The 26,361-nt window shown below is 38.5% G+C and overlaps 1 protein-coding gene across 1 annotated transcript in view; it reads right to left on the bottom strand.

Annotated features, from left to right (window-relative positions):
• Window positions 1-9,214: 9,214 nt before the first annotated feature.
• DNAH12 (dynein axonemal heavy chain 12) overlaps window positions 9,215-26,361 on the bottom strand; it is a 229,017-nt gene continuing 211,870 nt past the window's right edge. The window contains exons 70-75 of the mRNA XM_053669550.1: window positions 23,734-23,837; window positions 19,315-19,519; window positions 12,602-12,739; window positions 11,984-12,075; window positions 10,613-10,680; window positions 9,215-9,406 (exon numbers count right to left, since the gene is read on the bottom strand). Coding sequence (XP_053525525.1) covers window positions 9,216-9,406; window positions 10,613-10,680; window positions 11,984-12,075; window positions 12,602-12,739; window positions 19,315-19,519; window positions 23,734-23,837 — 798 coding nt within the window. The 3' untranslated portion in view covers window position 9,215. The remainder of the gene's footprint in view (window positions 9,407-10,612; window positions 10,681-11,983; window positions 12,076-12,601; window positions 12,740-19,314; window positions 19,520-23,733; window positions 23,838-26,361) is intronic.

Genomic DNA, 26,361 nt, shown 5'->3' with positions numbered 1-26,361 from the left:
AGGATCTCCACTCCCCTGTAATGACGATTCCATTAATAGCTTTTCTATAAATACTTCATCATAAGACACTCTGGCACATTCTCAGTTTTTTACATGTGGTTTAGCTCTGTTTGGAAACACAATCTCTTTTCTTCACTGCCACGTTTATCAAATTTAAAGAATTAAACATTTTATTTCAGGGACAAAATACTTTTGCTTCAGGGACAAAACATTTTATTTCAGGGACAAAATAAAATACTTTTGTTTCAGGGGTCTATCCATGTGAATTCATTCTCTTAAGACACATGCACATCGCCACTGCAAACCAGAATCAATTTTCCACTTAAGAGAGGCCAAACATTTTGCTCAGATCAAATTTTTAGAAGTTAAGATCAACAATTGTGATTCACTGGGTAGCTGTACCTGCACTTTCTTTGGGTTACAGACCTGTAACCTAAAGTATCCTGGGACTCCAAAGGGAGGAATTAACTCCACACAAGATAATAAGATTTTGAGTATAATTTTAATTAAAATATCTTAAACTGTTAATGTATACTAATACTATGAATGCATACTAAATAAGAAGAATATTAACTATTAAAAATAGTGAGATCACTTGGCATTTATAATGAAATATGAAAACCACCTCAGGTGTGTAGGATCAACTTCCAGTCATCTTACTGCCCTTGTATGTCCAGTTCACGCCTTTGAGTTTCCCTTCCTTGTCATAGGGATATTGTGAGAAATGGAACTGATGTTTTAAAGTATACATAAGGGGCTGAGTTTTAGAATTATTGTAATATTTTTCTTATTTACTATTTATTTATGTATTTTAGATAGGTGTGTGTAACCACTACAGGTAGGTGAGCAGAAAGTAAACTATTAGTGGAGCTAAAGATATGACTTGATACTTGTAAAAAGAGATGTTTTCTACTATTAGTTAATTTTACCCATTCTTCCAAAATCTGTTTTTCACATATATATCTAATTTTTAAAAAATAACCAAATAAAAGTTTCCAATTTTTTTATGTGCTTCAAAGAAACATTTACGTTTCCTCCCACAGGTGTTTACAATTTCAAGAGTCCATTTAGAAGGCTGCATTCCAAGATGGAGGTGTAAGCAGATACACTGCCTCCTTGAACAACCAAAAGAAGGAAAACAACAAATTTAAAAACAAAAAATAGCCAGAAGTTCCAGAAAATCAAACTGTATGAAAGTCCAACAACCAAGGAGTTAAAGAAAAAATATTCATCCAGACCAGTAGGAGGGGTGGAAAGGACTCACGGCAAGGTGGTGGCTGGAGGACTGGAGTGGGTGAGGCAGTGGTTGGCGGACCCAGTGGTCCCACATTTGCATTCAGATAAAGTGAAAAAAACAACTGGGGAGCAAGAAAAACTGTGGGACCCAGGGTTCCAGGACTGAGAAATAAAACCTCTGACTGGAAAAACTTGTGGGGGTTGTGGCAGTGGGAAAAACTCCCAGCCTCACAGGAGAGTTCAATGGAGAGACCCAGAGGGCCCTACAAACATACACAAACCCATCCACATGGAATCAGCATCAGAAGGGCCCAATTTGCTTGTAGGTAGTGGAGGAAGTAACTGAAACTGGCCCAGCAAGTGGCATTATTCCCTCTTGGACACCTCCCCAGCATACAGCGCTGCAAAGCAGGCAGGGCAGGGTTGCCCTGCCCTGGCAAATACCTAAGGCTCTGCCGCTTACTGCCTTGTAACAGGTGTGCCAAGACAAAAAAAAAAAAAGGTCCAAATGAAAGAACAGATTAAAGCTCCAGAAAAACACAACTAAGTGATGAAGAGATAGCCAACCTTACAGGTGCACAGTTGAAAACACTGGTAATAAGGATGCTCACAGAAGTGGTTGAGTATGGTCACAAAACACAGGAAGAAGTGAAGGCTATGCAAAGTAAAGTAAAGGGAACCAACAGTAAAGGAAAAAAACCAGTAACCAAATCAACGGTCTGGACCAGGAGGAAGAAATAAACATTCAACCAGAACAGAATGAAGAAACAAGAATTCAAAAAATGAGGAGAGGCTCAGGAACCTCTGGGACAACTTAAACCATTCCAACATCCAAACCATAGGGGTGTCAGAAGAAAAGGAAGAGCAAGAAATGGAAAACTGGAGGATGCTGGGAAGATGGCGACGGAGTAAGATGGAGCTGATGCTAGCTCCTGTACTCATGGGTGAAAATCCTGGCAGATCTATAGAGAAACAGCACAATAAACCATCGGTTACCCAGCATTTATGAAATTAAAAAGACCAGAGATTGTGACCAATGCTGAAACACCAGACGGCGGCAGAGTCAGCTACTGGAGCTGGGACACACGCGGACCCTGTGCTGCCGCCAGAGCAACAGGCCTGGGAGCCAGGGAGTCAGGTACGGGAGCCGGACACTTCAAGCCCCTGTGACGGTCCTGGGAAACAGAGGAGTCAGGAACCGGAGCTGGGACATTCTCGGCCCCTGTGCCGATGCCATAGCTACCGGCCTGGGCAACGGAAGGGTCATTTGCAGGAGCTGGGACACCGGAGGCCCCTGTGACGCCACCATAGAGACGGGCCTGGGCCCCGAGGAGCCAGCTATGGTAGCTGGGACGTTCTCAGCCTCTGTGCCGTGTCTGGACACCAGGGAGTCCAGTATGGAAGCTGGGACGCTCCAAACCCCTGTGACGGCTGTGGGCGGCAGAGGAGCCAGCTACGGGACCGGGATGTTCTCAACCCCTGTGCTGCTCCCATAGCAACAGGTCTGGACGCTGGGGAGTCAGGTACCGGAGCTGGGACATTCTAAGCCTCTGCCCCACTGCCATAGAGACAGGACTAGACTCCAGGGAGTCAGGTACAGAAGCCGGGACACTCCAAAACCCTGTGATGGCCCTGGGCGCTTGAGGAGGCAGCTACTAGAGCCGGGACATTCAGCAGTGGTAGGCGACCAACGCAGGGACCAGCGCCAGGACCAGCGTCAGAGTAGGTGGAGATGGAGAACATCAAGAAACGTCAAGGAGTCTGCACCACTGAACTTCACAAGGATCATACTACAGAAGTTCACACCATAAAACTAGGCTTTCAGAACAGATCAATTTTAGAAGCAGAGACTAACAAGAAGAGTCTCAAACAATGAGAAGACAAAGAAACAATCCCCAAATGAAAGAAAAAGCAGAAACTTCAGAAAGAATGTTAGATGAAATAGAGGCTGATCAACTATCAGATAGTGAATTCAAAGCACTGGTTATTATGAAGTTCAAAGAGCTCACAGTGAACTACTAAAAACTACAGGGGAACTACAATGATCTCTCTGCAAACTACAGCAACATGAAAAAGGAAATGGAAACTATCAGCAAGGGACAAGAGGAAATGAAGAATACAATTTCCGAATTGAAGAACACAGTAGAAAGTTTCAAAAGTAGGATAGATGAAGCAGAGGATAGGATTAGTGAGTTGGAGGACAAGGTAGAAAGCATCTCACAGAAAGAGCAAGAAAATGAAGAGGCTCAGAAACAATGAAGAGGGCTTAAGAGAAATGCAAGACAATATGAAACGTAATAATATCCGAATAATAGGAATACCAGAAGGAGAAGAAGAAGAACAAGGGATAGAAAACATATTTGAACGAGTAATGAGAGAAAATTTCCCTAATTTGATAAGAGAAAAAGTCTCACAAATCCAGGAATCACAGAAAGTCCCAATCAAGAGGAACCCAAGGAGGCCCACTTCAAGACACATCATCATCAAAATGGCAAAATTCCAAGACAAAGAGAGAATCTTAAAGGCAGCAAGGGAGAAAAAAGAAATAACATACAAGGGAGCCCCGATAAGGTTAGCTACTGACTTCTCAATGGAAACACTTCAAGCAAGAAGAGAATGGCAAGAAATATTCCAAGTAATGAGAACCAGAGGCCTACAACCAAGGCTACTTACCCAGCAAGGCTCTCAATCAAGATAGATGGCCAAATAAAGAGCTTCCAAGACAAAAGAAGCCTAAAAGAATATGCCTCCGCCAAACCAGCTCTACAAGAAATACTAAAAGGACTGCTTTAAGGGAAGGAAGGGTAAGAGGGAGACAGAGAGGAACACAGGTACAAAAATGGCAATGAACAAGTACCTATCAATAATAACCTTAAACGTAAATGGATTAAATGCTCCAATCAAAAGACATACAATAGCTCAATGGATAAGAAAGCATGACCCACACATATGCTGCCTACAAGAGACCCACCTCAGGACAAAAGACCATCACAGACTAAAAGTGAAAGGCTGCAAACAAGTTTTCCAAGCAAACGGACAAGAAAAAAAAGCTGGGATAGCAATTCTCATATCGGACAAAATAGACTTCAAAAAAAGGGCCATAAAGAGAGACCCAGAAGGTCACTTCATTATACTCAAGGGAAGAATCCACCAAGAAGACATTAACATTGTAAACATATATGCACCAAACATAGGGGCACCCAAATATATGAAGAAAATCTTAGAGGACTTCAAGAAAAATATTGACAGCAACACAATTATAGTAGGGGATTTTAACACCCCACTATCAAAAATGGACAGATCTTCCAAACAAATTATCAACAAAAATATTGTGGCATTAAACAATACCCTAGATGAAATGGACTTAACTGATATATATAGAGCCCTTCATCCCAAAGAATCTAAATGCACATTCTTTTCAAATGCACAAGGAACGTTTTCAAAGATAGACCACATGATAGGACACAAAATGAGCCTCAAAAAATTCAAGAAAATTGAAATCATACCAAGCATCTTCTCTGACCACAAGGGACTGAAATTGGAAGCCAACTCCAAAGAAAAAAACCTAAAGCACCCAAAATCATGGAGCCTGAATGGTATGCTATTAAACAATGAATGGGTCAAGAATGAAATTAGGGAAGAAATCAAAACGTTTCTGGAAACAAATGAAAATGATCTCACAACAACCCAAAACTTATGGGACACAGTGAAGGCAGGCCTGAGAGGGAAGTTTATAGCAATACAGGCCTACCTAAAGAAGACAGAAACATTTCAAACAAACAACTTAACCCTACGCCTGCAAGAACTCGAGGAACAACAAAGACAGCCCAGAGCAAGCAGAAGGAAGGAAATAACCAAGATTAGAGCAGAATTAAATGACAAAGAAACTAAAAGCACAATTTTAAGGATCAATGAATCCAGGAGTTGGTTCTTTGAGAAGATAAACAAAATAGACAGGCCTTTAAGTAGGCTCATCAAGAAAAGAAGAGAGAGAACACAAATAAACACAATCAGAAATGAAAGAGATTACAACTGATACCACAGAAATAGAAGGGATTGTAAGAAATTACTATGAAGAACTGTATGCCAAGAAATTTGAAAACCTAGGGGAAATGGACACATTTCTAGAAAAATAAAATCTTCCAAAACTCAGTGGAAAAGAAGCAGAAAATCTAAATACACCAATAACAGCAAAAGAAATTGAAGCAGTAATCAAAAAACTCCCATCACACAAAAGCCCTGGACCAGATGGTTTCACAGGAGAATTCTACAAAGCATTTAAGGAAGAGCTAACCCCTATTCTCCACAGACTATTCCAAAAAATCCAGGATGGAAAACTCCCAAATTCTTTTTATGAAGCCAGCATCATCTTAATTCCAAAACCAGATAGAGACACAACAAAGAAAGAAAACTTCAGGCCAATATCGCTGATGAACATAGATGCTAAAATCCTCAACAAAATATTAGCAAATCGCATCCAACAATACATCAAAAAGATCATACACCATGACCAAGTGGGATTCATCCCAGGGATGCAAGGATGGTTCAATATTCGCAAATCAGTAAATGTAATACATCACATAAACAAAAGCAAAGACAAAAACCACACGATCATATCAATAGACGTGGAAAAAGCTTTTGATAAGGTACAACACCCATTTATGATAAAAACACTCAGCAAAGTGGGAATACAGGGAGCATTTCTCAAAATAATAAAGGCCATATATGAGAGACCTACAGCCAATATCATACTCAATGGGAAAAAACTAAAAGCTTTTCCATTAAGATCAGGAACAAGACAAGGATGTCCACTTTCACCACTTCTATTCAATATAGTATTGGAAGTTTTAGCACAGCGATCAGGCAAAAAAAGGAAATAAAAGGCATCCAAATAGGAAAGGAGGAAGCAAAACTGTCACTGTTTGCAGATGACATGATAGTGTACATGGAAAATCCTATAGACTCTACCCCAAAACTGCTTGAACTAATTAATGAATTTGGCAAAACAGCTGGTTACAAAGTCAATATCCAGAAATCAAAGGCATTTTTATATACCAACAGTGAATCAGCAGAAGCAGGAATCAAGGAAAAAATCCCATTCGATATAGCAAAAACAAAAATAAAATATCTGGGAATAAACCTAACTAAGGAGGTAAAAAACCTGTATGCAGAAAACTACACAGCCCTGAAGAACGAAATCAAGGAAGACACAAACAAATGGAAACATATACCTTGTTCATGGATTGGAAGAATTAACATCATCAAAATGTCCATACTACCCAAAGCAATATTCAGATTCAATGCAATACCTATTAAAGTACCAATGGCTTATTTCACAGACATAGAACAAACACTTCGAAAATTTATATGGAACCATAAATGAGCCCAAATAGCAGCTGCTCTTTTGAGAAAGAAGAACAAAGTAGGAGGGATCACAATACCTGATATCAAATTGTATTACAAGGCCACTGTAATCAAAACAGCCTGGTACTGGCATAAAAACAGGCACATAGACCAATGGAACAGAACAGAGAGCCCAGAAATAAATCCAACTCTCTACAGTCAATTAATATTCAACAAAGGGGGCAGTAACATAAAATGGAGTAAAGATAGCCTCTTCAACAAATGGTGTTGGGAGAACTGGACAGCTATGTGCAAAAAAATGAAACTTGAGCACAGACTTACACCATACACCAAAATAAATTCAAGGTGGATAAAAGACTTAAATGTAAGCTGTGAAACCATTAAAATCCTAGAGGAGAACATCGGCAAGATAATCTCAGATATTTCACGCAGCAACTTTTTTACTGATATGTCCCCTAGAGCAAGGAATATAAAGGAAAGAATAAACAAATGGGATCTCATCAAAATAAAAAGCTTCTGCGTGGCTAAAGAAAACAGTATTAAATTAGCAAGACAACCAACTGTATGGGAAAACATATTTGCCAATGATACCTCAGACAAGGGTTTAATCTCCAAAATATACAAAGAACTTACATGACTCCACTCTAAGAAGACACCCAACCCAATTAAAAAATGGGAAAAGGACTTGAACAAACACTTCTCCAAGGAGGACATACAGAACATTCAGAGACACATGAAGAGATGCTCAATATCGTTAGCTATCAGAGAGATGCAAATTAAAACCACAATGAGATACCACTTTACACCAGTCAGGATGGCTATCATAAACAAAGCAACAAACAACAAATGTTGGAGAGGTTGTGGGGAAAAGAGGTCCTTAGTCCACTGTTGGTGGGATTGCAGACTGGTACAACCATTATGGAAAACAGTATGGAATTTTCTCAGAAAAATAAAAATCGACCTGCCTTTTGACCCAGCAATTCCACTGTTGGGATTATATCCTAAGAATCCTAAAACATCAATATCAAAGAACCTATGCACCACAATGTTCATAGCAGCACAATTTACAATAGGCAAGTGTTGGAAGCAACCTAGGTGCCCATCAGTAAATGAATGGATCCAAAAATTGTGGTACATATACACAATGGAATTCTATGCTGCAGAGAGAAAGAAGGAGCTACTACCTTTTGCAACAACATGGATGGAACTGGAAAGCATTATGCTGAGTGAAATAGGCCAGGTGCTGAAAGACAAATACCATATGATCTCACCTTTAACAGGAAGCTAAACAACAAAACAAACAAGCAAGCAGCAAAAAACAAAACAAAACAAAGACACTGAAATAGAGAACAAGGGGACAGTGACCAGAGGGGAGAAGGAAGGGAAGTTAAGGGTAAAAAGGGGGAGGGATTTGGAGGAACAAATAGGAAGGACACAGGGACGAGAACTAAGAGGGGTGGAAATGGGAGGGAGGTGGGGAGCAAGGGGCGGGGGAGGCTGGGATGGGAGAAATAGACAAAAAACCATACTTGAAAAATAACTAAATAAAATTAATTAAAAAAAAAAAGAAATGGAAAACTTACTTGAAAACATAATGAAGGAGAACTTCCCCAATGTGGTGAAGGAAATAGACTTCCAAGAAGCTCAGAGTCTCTGAAAAATGTTGGACCCAAGGAAGAAAACACCAAGGCACATCATAGTTACATTACCCAAAATTAAAGATAAGTATCTTAAAAGCAGCAAGAAAAAAGGGGACAGTTACTTATAAAGGAGTGCTCATAAGACTATCAGGTGATTTCTCAAAAGAGACCTTACAGGCAAGAAGGGGCTGGAAAGAAGTATTCCAAGTCATGAAAGGCAAGGACCTACATCCAAGATTACTCTATCCAGCAAAGCTATCATTTAAAATGGAAGGGTGGATAAAGTGCTTCCCAGATAAGGTCAAGTCAAAGGAATTCATCATCACCAAGCTCTTATTAAATGAAATGTTAAAAGGACTTATCTAAGAAAAAGAAGATCAAAAATACAAATTGTTAAATGAGAACAGACTCACAACTATCAACAACCAAACCTAAAAAACAAAAACAAAATTGAACTAAGCAAACAACTAGAACAGGAACAGATTCACAGAAATAGAGATCACATGGAGGGTTATCAGTGGGGAGGGGGAGGGGGGAATGGGGGAAAAGATACAGGGAATAAGTAGCATAAATGGTAGGTATGAAATAGACAGGGGGAGGTTAAGAATAGTATGGGGGGGTGGAGAAGCCAAAGAACTTATAGGTAGGACCCAGGGACATGAAGTAAGGTGGAGGAATAACAGTGGGAGGTGGGGTACAGGATGGAGGGGAATAAAAAAGAGAAGAAAATGGGATGACTATAATAGCATAATCAATACAATATATTTAAAAAAAGAAGGCTGCATTCCAATCAAGAGTGATATATCAGGGAGTGTAACAATGCAAAGACCTTTCAAAAAGACAACTTAAGAATGTTACCAAGGTACTTAGTTTTATTTTATATATATATATATAAAATAAATATAAATATCTTGAAGTGTATGAAGACACTGTGTTTTTTTTTACACTTCAGATGTTTTCTTAAATTTGTCCAGTTTAGTCATCCAACTGACAAAGCAAAGCAACCCCGCGCTTAATCCAGTGTTGAATGGGTTGGTCTGTTTTTAACAACATTGCAATGACAAAGTTAGTAGAATGTCCTGTAGTGGAAAGAGTTCCTTTCCGTTCACTTGTCTTGTAGAGGGGACAAATGTAGGCATTCGACTTCACAATCTCAGACTTTTTAGCTTGAAAAAAACACAAAAACAAAAGAAACATATTCATTTGGTAAAGGAAAAACAGGCAGTGGTATTAAAAGAACAACTATTTTGTAATAAAGTGGCAAGTACTAAATCTTAGATTATGGTTATAATATTTGAATATTTGTAAGTTGGTATTTTAAAAAAGTTTTATAGTAATTATAGTTATGAAATAAGGAAGTGATTTAATATGGTTCATGATTATAGGTCTAGAGGACAGGAATTGATTTTAAGGTCCAGATTACTTACTAGGCAAGAAAACACTGAAGTGGACTTGGGAGAGAAGGAGTATGAGAAGGAGAAGATAGGGAAGAAGGAATAAAATACAGCATAGGTAATAGGGGAGATGCGAAAAAAGAAACAACTGCTTAGAACTCTGAAACAGGAAATCCTAAATTAGAAGTTGAAGTTACTATTTGTTTACAGCAGATTATTATAAGAAAAACCACACCAATTCTTACCTACTCACAGAAAGAACTTATATATACAATCCTTGAAAAGTTAGGGATGAGATATTAGGAGTCTTTCTAAACTAAGGTCACATTTCTCATAGTTATAAATTGAACTGCATTAATAATAAAAATTCTTAATGGGATGGGTAGTGATTACAGGTGATTTGTAAATCTTTTTATTTGCAATTACTTGAGAATAAAAAATTAGAGAAAAAGAGAAAACAAAATAATGAATTTCATTTGTTCAGACTTGTGGAAAATGATGATAGCAGGAGGAGGGAAGAAGCAAGTTGCTTTCCCAAGGGAGCACAAGTGGCCTGCACCCCATGTGGCTTTGGGGCACCTGGCTGGCCCCCCTGGCTGGCCCCCCGGGGCCTAGGCACTTTTTATAGCCAAAGAACTCTTTGTGTCTCTGAGAGGTGTGCAAAGAAAGGCACTTGAGAATCAAAATAGTGATGGGAAGCTCTAGACTCTGAAAAGTAGACTGGTAGGGGAGAGGCAGAGAAAATGTTACATCCCAAGGGGTAAGAGCAAAAAAGAAGTAGAATGATATTCCTAAAATAATGTAAATACAACACAAAAAGGGGGAACCATATATTTCCAGTGTAAATATTGTCTCTACTTATTGTAATTGGACAAAATTCTGATAGGTTTGAGCAGACACTTATTTTGGGGACCAGTTAAAAATATCTATCATTATCCTCCCTAAAATTCTAAGAAATTTTGTTAGAAGTATATTTACTTGGTTTTATCCATATGATAGGCATCAGGTCAAACAGAAGTTTGGGATATGGTTCAGCAAGTAATCCACTGTGAAGAAAAATTGAGAGATATTTATTAGATATAAGATGAAAATTTCTTCTTAAAAATTGCTACTTGGATAGTTACTGCAAGAGAGAACCAGAGATAGTAGAAAAAGAAATGTAAAAAAACCCCAAAACCAAAAACCAATAATAGCAACAACAACAAAATCAAACCCAGGGGAGAGGCAATGAAGAATTGAAACAAAAGTATGGAAAGGCTACATGTACAAACAGTGGACAAATATCAATTCCTGCCATTTTTAAAGTACTGCCCATGAGGTAGACAGTGAGCTATAACATTTGACCCTCACAATAATCTTGTCTCCATTCCTATTTCACAAATAAAGAGTGGAGGCTCAGAGGGGTTGAGCAGTTTTCTCATAATAACACAGCTCTTAAATGCCAGTGTCAGCATTCAAACATAGATCTGCCTATCCAAAACTGTGGTTTCTTTCTCCTATGCTACATTGTTTGTTTGCTTATTTGCTTGAAAGGAGGGAAGAAAGGAAGAAAAAGATAAATGTATATACAAAGAAAAGTAATTTAAGAGCAATTTCATCACCCAGTAGAGTGATGAAAAAGAGAAATAATCAAATGAACTATGTGCATCCAAGTCTTCTCACAGCTAGCCTGTCTTGGAATAAATTATCTCTATAGAACCACTTTCTTGTTCCTTCTTGCGATTTTGCCTGCCTTGGCCTTTAACCTTCCCTTGAAGGTTAGTCTAATGCTAACCTTGAGAGCAAAGTCTAACGCTGACTTGGGAAATAGAGGAAGATGCTTATTAATGGATGAGTAAGGAGCAGGCCCCAAGGGAAATATTTTCTCCCTTCCTCTCCCACCCCTATATATTTTTAAAAAGAATAGCATTGCTTAGTTTCCTAAGCTGGAAATTCAGTATTTATTTTAAATATGTATTTATCATGTCATCAAAATACAAGAAGTTTTCCATTCATCAGTAGAAACAGAAACTCTACTATAACTGTAAATTGTTTAAAAGTGAGGTGCTCCTAGGTGCTACAAAATGGAAGGTAACTTATAAAACAAAGGAAGGAGGAAAGTGATATCCATTAACTTTTAAGTAAGACCACTGAAATGTTAACTAAAAATTATTCAGGACCTAAAAAATATTCACTCATAACTTGTCCCAACCTGAGTAATGATTTATAGCAAGAATTCTGATATTATTGATTACTTGACATATTCCCTAGAAAAGGCCTTTTGACTGAGGAGGAAAAAAGGCAGCAGTCAGCTTTTCTGACCTAAGTTTTAGCTACAATCGAAGAGGTCTTCCAATGGAAAGGACAGACCTTGCTCTGTCCCAGCGTGCGCCATCAAGATACAGTCCATGGATATAGACGCCATCTTCTGGGGCTGTCTCAGATGTATCAGACGGAATAACCTGAGGGTAGAGGTACATGCTGGTAATTATCTCCTCCCCAGAAAACTTCAGTGTCATAAAGAAAACATTAGCTAAATCTTCACAACACATTCCGGGAAACTCCACCATGGTATAGCTTCTTAAACTGTAAATGTTTCACTAAATGTAAAAATGAACAAAACAGTTCTTTTTGAAGCATTCTATTGGGTTTTACTGTACTTCATATTAAATTTTGCTAAAATAGAAGAGCAGCATTAGATTTTTTTAAAAGATAATTTTTATGAGTTTGAGCCAAAAACTGACAATGTATGCTGGGGAGCGAGGTTTCAAATGCTCCTGGGTTATTTGAACTCAATATTGAGATATATACAAGCTCTATGATAGATACAGTAAAGCAAATATTATAGACTCTCTTTGTGAAACTCAAAGAATGAAAAGAAGTCAAATTGTATATAATGTGCTATAAAAATATGAATTCTGCATATCCTCCTTGCTTAAATACATGAAGATGTAATCATATACTGTGGAGATTAAGAAGTTATTGTACCTCAAATTCATATCCTAGTAAATCAATTGGGATGGTATATTTTCTGGCATAATTCTGCATAGCTCCAGTTAAAAAGGCTTGGGTGAAAAAGAAACCAGACAGCCAAAAGACACAAGGTGTTCCTGAGTTATACCAGTCCTATAAAGAAAAAACAAAACACATTATGTTCATTTGTTCAACTTACACAAGGGTCACCTGACACACAGTCCCTGATTCTGGGTTTCGTGTGTGTTGCCCACAACTTTCCAGCACAGGGCTCTCTTTCCCGACACCAAACCCATAACCCATCCTGGCCCTCTTACTTCTTTTCCCTTCTAGTTACTCTTCTTGGAAAATTTGAACTCATTTTTAGCATTAACCTGAATAAAACAAAGTTTGAAAGATTCAAATTCTCTTCAAAAAGCCAAATGTAAATTATTTAGATTTATTGTATTACCTAATCCCACTCAAAAGCACCAGTCTTCAGAAATATTGCCCATTAGCTAACTATAGCCCTCATGTGTTGATTTCAGTTACTTAACCTTCTTAACCTCCCGGACTCCTTGCCCACTGCCCCCATTCTAGTTCAGATATTTACGGTCTTCTTTCTGCACCAATGTGTACCCCTTTTTACTTCTCTCTCTGTTCACTACATCTGTAATAATGCTGCCAGAGTACACCTCACCATGCATGGTTTGGCTCAGGTCTAACATCTTGCATGATTCTTTAATTATCTACTGCTACGCCGCCAAATTAGAGACTACACTTACCTTAGTCTCCTGTTCAAGATACTTCACAATCTGGCCCTAAGTTGTATTTCTAGCTCTCTCCTTTTTAATTCCCTTTCAAGCATCCTACATTCTAACCAGAATGCACCATTTGCAGGTCTCTTCTCTGTAGTGAGTAGACATCTGTTGTTTTTTCTGCTTACCTCAAAGTGAAACTACTCTTGTGTCTTCCTGGAGGATTAATCCTTTTACCCCCTCAATACAAGCACTTCTGGTATTACACCTCCTGGGGTGGGCGTGTGATTGGATAGGCGTGAATCACACCCCCACCTATCCAATCACACCCCCTGTCACAACGAGTGATGTGAACTTTCAGCCTAGATACATAGGCTATCTGCCTATGGGCTATTGGCAACCTGTAGGTACCTTGACGACTCTGTCCAACAACAAGGTACTTTTGACAAAGTAGAGCCTCAATTCACATTTTTTTTACCAAACAGATGAATCAATAAAATGAACTCTGTCTCTGAAAGAGCTACATACTATGGGAAGAGGCCAGCTTTACTTCCTGGGAGGAAGAGAACAAACCACTGCTAGAGATATAAAAACAACCCACTGCTACAGATATTAGAAGCAATCAGATCAAGAAGTGATAGAGAAAAAGATGAAGTTTGATAAGGGCACAAGCCAGGCAGAAGCAGCACCACACACAAGAAGGCTAGAAGAACCCAGAAGGCAAGTGTTTAGAAAATACCCTTACTCACATCAGGGCTTCATTTAGCCAAGAATGCCGTGAGTATCTGGGAGAGCTACTTCTATACAATCTCTGAACTAGCTACAATTAACTGAGTGCTGAGTACACACCAAGCACTGTGCTAAGAGCTTTACAATTATCAGCTCAATTAGTCCACAAAATAACTCGATGAGTTAGGTATTTTCCTCTTGTTTTACAGATGGGAGGAAAACTTGGTCCAGAAAGATGAATATCTTGCTCAAATGCACACAGATAATGTCAGATCCTGGATTTAATATGAAGTTTCCACCAATGTGTGAGAAAGCTTTTTTAAAAAGGCACAGGAAGGCCCTGCTGGTGTAACTCAGTGGATTAAGCACAGGCCTGTGAAGCAAGGAGTCACTGGTTCGATTCCCAGTTGGGGCACATGCCTCAGTTGCAGGTCAGGTCCCCAGTAGGGGATGCATGAGGGGTAACCACACATTGATGTTTCTCACCCACTCTTTCTCCTTCCTGTCCCCTCTCTCTAAAAATGAACAAATAAATATATTTTAAAAAGGGCACAGGAAGGAGAAGGAGAAGATAAATAGAATGAACAAGGAAGAGAAATAATTAAAGGATAGAATAACTGGATGACTCATTTGCTTAATCTTATAACTCTAAGAATGATTAGGAGGTGCAGTCAAAAGTCTAAGAGAAAGAAAGATGATGAGAAAACTGTGTAGCTTCTGTAAGGGTAAGAGGACCATGGGGGAGATCCATTCAGGGGAAGATTCGTATTAGTGGGTAACAGAGGTGATCAGTAATGAGTTACAGTCATCCCTTGCCATATCGAGGTTCATTTATTGCGGCTTCACTGTATCACAGGCTTTAAAACCCATGTATATAAATTTAAGGGGGAAGGGGGGAGGGATTTGGGGGAACAAATGTGAGGGACGCAGGGACGAGGGCTGGGGGGGGGGGGGGGAGGCTCGGATGGGAGAAATAGACAAAAAACTGTACTTAAAATATAACTAAATTAAAAAAATTGAGAAAAAAAACCATGTATATAGATAGAACTTCATATGTTGTTAAAATTCTGTGGGTTTAAGAGTGTAGAAAGTGTTTAAGAGCATATGAAATATTTATAGGACTTCCGCCAAGATGGAGATGTAGGTGGAACCACCTTGCCTCTGTGCACAACCAAATCTAAGAACAACTATTTTTAACAACAATAAACACAACCAAGCCACACAGAAAATCGACAATACGGAGTCCAAAGACAACTAAATGCTCAGCTAAACCGGTAAGAGGAGCGAAGCCAGCAGCAGAGCAGGTTGGCAAGAAAAAATCCCCGAACGGGTGGTGCTCCATGCCCGAGCAGCCGAAGGCGCTGATCGCGGGCTGGCTATGGGAGCACACAGGGAAGAGGCGCGGCGGGCTGTCTGCGGTTGGTCACCCATCTGCATGCAGATAAACCAGTGAGGAGGGAAGCCTGCGTGGGGCAGCAGGCTCACACAATTCCGATCGGATAAACAGGCCCGGGGCGAGTGGTGTGACTGGACGGACTGGGCTAGCAGAGAGGACCGCCATTGCTCCCTCTCTGACGACGCCCTCACACACAGCATCACAAACCAGCGACCTGGGTCGCCCTGTCCTGGTAAACAACTAAGGCTTCGCTCCGCTTACTTAACGGCACGAATAGACCAAAAATGGCTCTAGGACAACTCAGAGCCCCAGAACCGATAGATCTAAGTGATGAAGAAATAGCCAGTCTTTCAGATGCACAGTTCAAAACACTGGTTATCAGGATCCTTACAGAACTGGTTGATTTTAGTCACAAATTAGAGAAACATATGGAAGCTAAACTAATTGAAATGAATGGTAATACAAAGGAAACCAATAGTAATGGAAAGGAGATTGGGACTCAAATCAAGGGAGTGGACCAGAAGGAAGAAAAAAATGACCAAACAGAAAAGAATGAAGAAATAAGAACTCAGAAAAATGAGGAGAAGCTTAGGAACCTCCAGAACATCTTTAAACATTCCAACATTCGAATTATAGGGGTACCAGAAGGGGAAGAGTCACGAGTGGAAGCCTTATTTGAACAAATAATAACAGAGAACTTCCCCATTCTGGCAGAGGAAATAGACTTCCAGGAAATCCAGGAAGCTCAGAGAGAGTCCCAAAGAAGTTGGACCCAAGAAGGAACACACCAAGGCACATCATCATTACATTAGCCAAGATTAAAATGAAGGAGAGAATCCTAGAAGCAGCAAGAGCTAAGGGGACAGTCACCTACAAAGGAGTGCCCATCAGACTGTCAGCTGATTTCTCAAAAGAGACCTTACAGGCAAGAAGGGGCTGGAAAGAGGTATTCCAAGTCATGAAAACCAAAGACCTACAACCAAGATTGCTCTACCCAGGAAAGTTTTCATTTAGAATGGAAGGACAGATAAAGTGCTTCTCAGATAAGACCAAATTCAAGGAGTTCATCATCACCAAGCCCTTATTATATGAAATGTTAAAGGGACTTACCTAAGAAAAAGAAGATAAAAAAGATGAACAGTGAAAGGACAGCAAACTCACAGTTAGTAACAACCACACCTAAAACAAAAGCAAACTAAGAGGACAGCTAGATCAGGAGTGGAAACATAGAAATGAAGATCACAGGGAGGGTTAGCAACAGGGGAGTGGGAGGAGGAGAAGGGGGGAGAAGGTACAGAAAATAAGTAGCATAGACAGTAGATACAAAATAGATAGGGGGGAGGGTAAGAATAGTAGGGGAAATACAGAATCTAAAGAATTTGAGACACGTGTTCATGAACTAAAGGGGGAAATGGTGGGGGAGGGGTATGCAGGGTGGAGGGGAATGGAGGGGGGAATAGAACAAATGTAATGGCATAATCAATAAAAAAGTTTAAAAAAAAAGAAATATTTATAGGAGTGCGGGAAAGGTTAACAAGAGAGTGGGAAAGGTTTAAAGAGGTATGGGAAGGGTTTATAAAGGCTTAAAATATATATAGATAATAAAATAAATATAACACCGCTACTTTGCAGATTTTCACCTATCGAAGGGGTCTCGGGTATGTAACTCCTGCGACAGATGAGGGATCCCTGTAGACCTTTCTTACTCATTCAGATGGAATGATTTCAAAGGGAAATCCAAATTTCAGACAGTAGAGAGTTTGATGTGAATTTATATTAACAACAACAAATTGAATTTGTTCTGGAGAATGTTCCAGCTGGCTCCATGCCAGGACCCCTCTAGGGAATTAAGCCAAAGACTCACCAAACCCTTCAGGAATAAAGCAGTACACTGAAATGCAAACAGTTCCAATAAAAGTTCTAGAAAACTTTGGGAAATAACTGGTGTATGAAAAAAAGCAAAATTGTGGCAAGGGAAGGGTGCTTTTTTTTTTTTTAAAGATTTTATTTGTTTATCTTTAGAGGGGAAGGGAAGGAAAGAAGGAGAGAAACATCAATGTATGGTTGCCCCTTGTGTGTCCCCTGCTGGGAACTGGCCTGCAAACCAGGCATGTGCCCTTACCAGGAATCGAACCACGAACCTTTGGTTTGCAGGCTTGCGCTCAATCCACTGAACTACACCAGCCAGGGCGGAAGGGTGCTTTTGATAAGGGACAGAAAGAGGTTAGTACATATAGGAAGAAGTAAAAAATATGTTGTAGATATGGCTAGTAATCACCCAGGTATATACACACTCACTTATCTAATTAGCAAGGATAAAAATGAACACTAATTACTAAAGAACAAGTGCTCATAATCACTACTGATGGGGAAAAATTGAATAATTTTTCTGGAGGATAAATAGGTAATACATATCAAAAGTCCTAAAAATACCCCTGGCTGGTGTGGCTCAGTGAATTGAGCACCAGACTGTGAACTAAAAGTTTACTGGTTCGATTCCCAGTCAGGGTACATGCCTGGGTTGCAGGCCAGGTCCCCAGTGGGGGACACTTAAGAGGCAACCACACACTGATGTTTCTCTCCCTTTCTTTCTCCTTCCCTCCCCCTCTGAAAAAATAAATTAAAAAAAATTTTAAAAAGCCCTAAAAGTATACAAATGAATCAATTAAAGCATAACACAACACCAGCTAAGAGGGGTTTTTCTAGGAACACAAGGATAGTTTAACATTTGGAAATGTAGTAATATAATTCAATGCAATAATGACCTAAAGGACATAAAATATGACATCACTAGCAATACATGCGGAGAAGGCATTTGATAAAATTCAACAATTTCTGATTTTACAAAAGAGTAGTCCAATTTACTGAATACTTACCACATACCATAGACTTACCCTATGAAATAAAAGTGCCCATTTTATGAATGAAGAAATGGAGGCTAGTAAGTGGCAAATCTACAGTGTAATTACTTAAACCTTAAAAATTCTATAATCTTCCTTTTGTTAAATATATAATCTGTACAAAAAGCTACTATAAACTAAAATTTTAAAAATAAGTGCAAAATAAAAATGGCCTAGGAAATTTATAGAAGAATATACAAATGGCAAGCACACATACCAAAAGAAGCACAAACTCACTAACAAATAATCTAAGAAACTTAAATTGAAACAATAAGAAAAGGTTGACCACAAAAAAAAAGAGATGTATGAGAAAGCATGTCCCTCCACATGCACTGGATATTTTATGATAAACTTCTACAGTGAAATAAATAAGCTTTTATGTAATAAAAAGACAACTGAACACTGAAAGGTCATATACCTATTTGAGTTTCCAAAAAGTATTTCTGGGTCTCTCTTCACCCCCTGTCCATACATCAACCATAGGATGGAGCTAAGCTGAGGAGTGAGGACGGAAAAATAGTGGCTTGCCCTGTGCTTGCTTTCCTGCTCTGAACACCCTTATGTGTGTGTGAGTGTGACGGGCAGGAATGGGGAACAGGATTTCAAAGCACTAATCTTTTCCATAGTTTTATGAGATCAGAGCTGAGAAGCAACTGATTTTTAAGACAATGGCCTATTATTGATAAATCCGAGCCTCAGGCTCTTTTTGTGATTTATCATCAGTATTAAAATCATAAGATAATTTTGAACCATGAACACAGAATCTTAAAAAATATAAATGTCACATATTATTCGGGTTTGTAAAGCAAAATTTTAATTCTCAATAATTTGAATGTGTGCAATATGCAACATTCTAACATTTTGTTTAGATTATCAAGAAATGACTAAATCACATTCCATTAAACTCAGAGACCTCAGGTGACCATAGCCAATTTCTAATGTCTCCCATTATATATAGTCTTTTACCTGTAGAAAGCTCAACCGGGCTAGAAAATCTGTGATGTAACTTCCTAGGGGCTTAAGACTTGGGTATGATCGTTTGGCCCATATTTCTGGAACTTTTCCAACAAGCAAACTGCCAGAGAGTGCCTCCAATGCAGAATCCATTACAACCACACCCTTAATAGCTTTTTCAAGGTCCCGTAGAGTGTTACGTATAGCTTTAATTAAACTGCAAGAAAAGAAAGTATGTCATTAACATATATATGAAGTAAATCTCATTATGGAGCCTTTTCAGAAGAAACAGTAGGAATCTCACTCAACTTTATGAGGGTATTTCCCAAAGTATAGTCACCTGTACTTGGTAATGTAAGGTAATTTTAGGTTATACTTAAATGAACATTTTTCATTTTAATAATAAGCACTTTTAAAGCATTGTGGATATTTTATTTTGCAATCTATGTTATTTTCTAAGCATATAGGCATATTTTTATTTTTAAATAAAAAGATATTATAGTACATGCACTGTTTTGTAATGTACAATTTTCACTTAATGATGTGTGATTGTTTGTGAAAGATGACCATCTTTCATAGCAATAAATATAAATCTACAACACAAATTTTACTAGCTGTTGATTGTAACTATATGGTTGTATTTTAATTTACTGAAATCCCTTATTCCTTAAAACATTTATTTTTATTACACAATTAATGTATGTTTATTGGAGGAAATTTTGAAATTAAAAAGCCACAATGTAACAAGTACAAATGAACCATGATCTCACCAGCCATGGTTAATCCATTTAATATTTTAGTTTACAATTTTTCTCACTTTTTTCCTAAAAATAGATTTTTCAAAGGGGGAAAACTGAGACAACTGTAACAGCCTAAACAATTACATTTTTTTAAAAACTTAAAAATTAAATAAACTTTCAAACAATTTTATTTGTTCAAAAAGTTAAGTACAGAAATAGAAGATATTTTTAAAAGATTCAAATTGCATTTCTAGAGATGAAAAATACAGTGTCTGAAATGAAAACATCACTAGATAAGATTAAAATCAGATTTTACATTGCAAAAGAAAAGATTTGTGAACTTGAAGATATAGCACTAGAAACTATCCAAAATGAACACAAGGAGAAAAAAAAAGCATAAGAAAAACTGTCAAAGTCTTACTGAAAAAATAAAAATAAAAGTGGATTTTTGGTATGTACTATTTGACTTAACAATACTGAAGGACATACTTGTATAACACCATTATTGATGGCTGCATAGAATTCTATTGTACAAAAATAACTGATTTTACATAACCAACAATTGACCATTAGTTGACATTTAGACTTCTTTTTTTAAAATATATTTTATTGATTATGCCATTACAGTTGTTCTATTCCCCCCTTCAGTTCCCTCCACCCAGCATACCCCTCCCCCATCATTCCCCCCCTTTAGTTTATGACCACGTGTCTCAAGTTCTTTAGATTCTAAATTTCCCCTACTATTCTTGCCCTCCCCCCTATCTATTTTCTGCTTTCTGCCTATCGTCTATGCATTATTTTCTGTACCTTCTCCCTACTTCTCCTTCTCCCACTCCCCTGTTGCTAATCCTCCATGTGATCTTTTTTTTTTATAAAGAGAATCTTTTTTTTTAAGGTTTTATTTATTTATCTTTAGAGGGGAAGGGAAGGAGAGAGGGAGAGAAACATCAATGTATGGTTGCCTTTCATGGGTCCCCTGCTGGGAACTGGCCTGCAGGGAACCTGCCTGAAACCCCAGTATGTGCCCTGACTGGGAATTGAACTGCGATTGTCTGGTTCGCAGGCCCGTGCTCAATCCACTGAGCTACACCAGCCAGGGCCTCCATGTGATCTTCATTTCTATGGTTCACTCCTGATCTAGCTGTCCTCTTAGTTTGCTTTTGTTTTAGGTGTGGTTGTTAATAACTGTGAGCTTGCTGTCCTTTCACTGTTCATCTTTTTTATCTTCTTTTTCTTAGGTAAGTCCCTTTAACATTTCACATAATAAGGGCTTGGTGATGATGAACTCCTTGAATTTAATCCTGAGAAGCACTTTATCTGTCCTTCCATTCTAAATGAAAGCCTTGCTGGATAGAGCAATCTTGGTTGTAGGTCTTTGGATTTCAAGACTTAGAATACTTCTTTCCAGCCCTTTCTTGCCTGTAAGGTCTCTTTGGAGAAATCAGCTGACAGTCTGATGGGCACTCCTTTGTAGGTGACTGTCCCCTTAGCTCTTGCTGCTTCTAGAATTCTCTCCTTCATTTTAATCTTGGCTAATATAATTATGATGTGCCTTAGTGTGTTCCTCCTGGGGTCCAACTTCTTTGGGACTCTCTGTGCTTCCTGGATTTCCTGGAAGTCTATTTCCTTTGCCACATTGGGGAAGTTCTCTGTTATTATTTGTTCAAATAAGTTTTCCACTTGCTCTTTCTTTTCCCCTTCTGGCACCCCTATAATTCGGATGTTGGAGCATTTAAAGATATCCTGGAGATTCCTTAGCCTCTCCTCATTTTTTTTGAATTCTTGTTTCTTCATATTTTCCTGTTTGGTCATTTTTTCTTCCTTCTGGTCCACTCCCTTGATTTGAGTCCCAGTTTCCTTTCCATCACTATTGCTTTCCTGTGCATTTCCCTTCATTTCAGTTACTTTAGCCTTCATATGTTCCTCTAATTTGTGGCTAAAATCAACCCCTTCTGCGAGCATCCTGATCACCATTGTTTTGAACTGTGCATATGAAAGTTTGGCTATTTCTTGCTCGCTTAGATTTATCAGCTCTGGGGCTCTGAGTTCTTCTTGAGCCATGTTTTGATTTGTTCCCACCTGTTACATATGAGGAGAGGAGCCTTAGGTATTCACCAGGGCGGGGCCACCCAGGTTGCTGGGTTGTGACGCTATATGTAGGAGCGGGGTCAGAGAGGGACAATAGTGGTCCCCTCTGCTGCTTCCCGCTGCTGGGGCCTGCACGATCTGTCTCACTGCTAGCTCCTTTGCCTGGTTTATCTGCTCTCGAATGTGTGACTGAGATCAGCCTGCCACCTTGCACCCTCAGTGGGTCCACCCGTTGCTATTCCACACCTGGGATTCGTCCTCAGCTGCCTGCCCGCTTGGGTCACGTGCCTGGGTTGGTCAGTGGATCTTTCCTGCCCGATCCCGCTCCGCTGCTCTCTCTACCCCTCTTATTGGTCTGGCTGAGTGGTTCGTTGTTGACGGACTTCAGTATAGTTCAATTTTCTGTCGTTTGGCTGCGTTTTTGTTGTTAAAACTTTGTTGTTTTTAAACTTGGTTGTGCTAGAAGGCACAGTGTTTCCACCTAAGCCTCCATCTTGGTGGAAGTCCTCTAGACTTCTTATTTGGCCATTCAAAACATACTACCATAAACAGCCTTGTAGCTAATTATTTTTTTTTCAGGCCAAAATTATATCAAAAGAATAGGTGGTCAAAAGTTATGCCAAATGGACATGATAACATTTTTAAATATAGTAAATAATACAACTAGCTTTCTGGGTGTCATTGCTTAGGACCAGAATAATTTAAACAGAGAATGATTTATGGAAAAATATTATGTAAATAATGTTAGGGGTGACTTTGAAATGTGGAAACAGTTATACAAGTGTTATGCAATGGCTGAAAATGAGGAAACACTGCATCAAAGCATAAAGTGCATATTCCTTTATGTACTTCCAAACACTTTGGTTCCCACTTAAGCCTAAACTGCTAAGAACACCATAAATACACCTGTTGTGAGGGTTTTAGGCTAGAGGCCTAAGAAACTGAGGGATAATATGTTATTTTATGTGTGTGTATGTGTGTATACACACACATATATATGTTTATATGCTCTTATGAAATACTGAATTAGGGCTTTATAGTTTTTTAATATAGATTTTTAATGTGTTTTAAAATAAGTCTAGAAACCTAGATAAACTTGGAAACACTTTAGAAATTCATGACCAAAACAATCTCCATTCTTTAAGTCAGTAGTGAATGTAGGAAATTCAATTAAAAAATATCAAAGCAAATAATTTGTCTTCTATCATGAAGTATCTAATCAACTTAGGTTGTACTCAGGAAGAAAAGGGAGGTGTGTAAGTGTCAAATGGAAGAAAACTGTCAAAAGATATGACTACACACAAGCCTAATTAATGCTCGTTTCATCTTTAGTTCCTGAAAAGAATAGTAATGGATTAGTAAGAAATTCTGATCAGTGAATATTTTTAACCAGATCTTTTTTCATCATCATTGTTACATTATAAAAGATATCCTCACTTCTGGGGCAAAAGGTTATGCAACTAAATTATAAATTTAAAAGGGGGTGGAATTCTAAACAAATGACGGGTTTTGATAAACTTTTCTTAAAATTTTAAGTCAATACCAATGTGTCTTTTTATCAACGTTGGTCACCTTCTGAATCACTGAGGATATAGATTCTTACTTGTTAAATCTTTCCATTTCTTGTACTAACACAGTATTCATGCTCTCTTCATATCTCACAGGATACTTCTTTAGGGCTGATTCAATGTCAAAATCATTTGGTAGCTAAAAAAATAGATTTGTAAGATCACATATCACTCTCAAAATAGATAATTAGTTTCATTTAGCTATAATATCACTGATAGCTAACAAAAAGAAGTTACTAAATGTTAAGTATTCTGCTAACTGCTTTTCATACATTATCTCATTTAGTCCTTAGTATTCCCTCTTATGTGGCCATTATTATCTCCATTTGCAGATGAGGACATTTAAGTAGAGAGAGGATAAGTAACTGCCCAAGGACACACAGCCAAAAAGTGATATGTTTAAATCCACAGGTCTCTAACTCCAAGGCCTATGCTGCAGGATATAGCACTTCCCAGTACATAAACATTTCTGAAAAGTTGTATAATTTCTTTTTGTAAATGGAATCTTATTTTGTATTGATAAAACTGATGTACCATATCATAACTGTTTTACATTGATTTCCAACCAATTATCAACTGGCTTCAAGTAGTTAAGCTTATGCCAATATCAAATAATTAATATATGGCTCTGGCTGGTGTAGCTCAGTGGATTGAGCGTGGGCCTGCGAACCAAAAGATTGTGGTTCAATTTCCAGTCAGGGTACATGCCTGGGTTGCAGGCCAGTTTGCAGCAGGGAATGCATGAGAGGCAACCATACATTGATATTTCTCTCCTTCCCTTCACCTCTAAAGATAAATAAAATGTAAAAATCTTAAAATATATATATATATGTGAATGTAGCAGGATTCCACAGCACATGGAGAGAGAAGGCCACCAAGTATCTGATTTCTATGAGGCACTTCAAGGATGCATGAGAAGTAATGAAAGGGACCTTGGAACTGATGATTAAGCCACATGATGCTGGAATTCACACTCCTTAAGGAACAAAGAAGTTTCCCAATCAGGGAAGTCCCAAACTAAAAAAGTTGAGTTACCCAGAGTGTCTCCAGGTGATGGCCCTTGGGTGGTGTAAAAGAATTTTTCTAAGTAACACTAAGTGGTGTCATTCAAGGACCCTTTGGCTTAACATAACCCCCCTACCCCAAACAAGTCACAGAGTCCACTGCCAGGTAACTTCCTGTTGGGGAGCTTGTAAATGCCACCATTCAGCAAGGATAAGAACCTTTCCCCACAGAGATAAACCACAGAACCAGGAAGGGGTCCGGATGAGAAGAGGCAAACAACAGAAGTGTTCCAGGAGTAAGGGTAGGAAGACACTAGTTTGCTCTCACTTAGGGGTTGTAGGCATTGATTCTCCCCTCCCTTCTCCAGTGGCCACAGTCAGGTGTATAATGAGTAGGTGCTTAAGGAGTGGTATCAGGAAAGGCTACCAACTGTGAGAGTTGAGGACCAGTGCTGTTCATGGGCTTTCAAGGCAGATGGACCTGCTATGGTCCTGCTATGTCAGGGTGCATAACACTGAAATGCACTGAACTATGGGGATAATTACACTATTTTCCCTGGAGGGGAATTGTGAAGATCTGTGCTTGGGACTATCATCTTTTTTAAAGTTACATTAACTTCTTTATTGAATTTGACATAGAAAAAAAGGTGAGAATAGGGAGTATTATTCCACACTAGCTAGTAGGGCTAACTAAGTACATTGGGCTATATTATGAAAAAAAAAGAGCTCTAACAACTAATTTAGTGTTGACGTTATCTTACTTTGCCTCCACTTTCTAAGGTATAGCTTAAAAATTATTTCCTCCTGATTCAGTAAATTCAGACTGTTTCCTCCATTATTAAAAAGGTCTTTGCTTAGAAATGGTAATAAGTTACATAAGTTCATTAGTCTACCCACAAATAAAGTTACTAAGAACATAGCATGTGCCCGGCATTATGCAAAGTACTTTATATTTATTTATCTATCTATCTGTCTATCTATCTAACAGCTGAAGTCAATTCATTACAAAGGTTGAGTTAATATTCCAAGTAATGAAAAGCAAAGACCTGCAACCAAGACTACTCTATCCAACAAGGCTCTCAATTAAAATGGAAGGTGAAATAAGGAGCTTCCAGGACAAAAGAAGTCTAAAAGAACACACCTCCACCAAACTAGCACTGATGATATTTTAAAGGAACTGATTTAAGAAGAGGAAGAAAAAGAGTGAGAGAGAGGAACACAGGCACAAAGTGGATAAATTGGCAATGAATAAGTACCTATCAATAATAATCTTAAATGTAAATGGATTAAATGTTGCAATCAAAAGACATAGGGTAGCTGAATGGATAAGAAAGCATGACCCACACATATGCTGCCTACAAGAGACCCACCTCAGAACAAAAGACCTCCAGAGACTGAAAGTGAAGGGCTGGAAAAAAATATTCCAAGCAAATGGTCAGGAAAAAAAAAAAGCTGGGATAGCAATACTTGTATCACACAAAATAGACTTCAAAACCAACGATAGAAAAAGAGACACAGAAGGACACTTCATAATACTCAAGGGAAGAAGACATAATGTTATAAACATATATGCACCCAACATAGGAGCACCCAAATATATAAGGAAAATCTTGGAGGACTTAAAGAAAGATACAGACAGTGACACACTTGTAGTAGGGG

This window comes from Artibeus jamaicensis, unplaced genomic scaffold (assembly GCF_021234435.1).
Source record: "Artibeus jamaicensis isolate MK-2021 breed Jamaican fruit bat unplaced genomic scaffold, CSHL_Jam_final contig_519, whole genome shotgun sequence".
In the NCBI taxonomy this organism is placed as follows: domain Eukaryota; kingdom Metazoa; phylum Chordata; class Mammalia; order Chiroptera; family Phyllostomidae; genus Artibeus; species Artibeus jamaicensis.
This window is presented reverse-complemented; position numbering and strand designations above follow the sequence as displayed.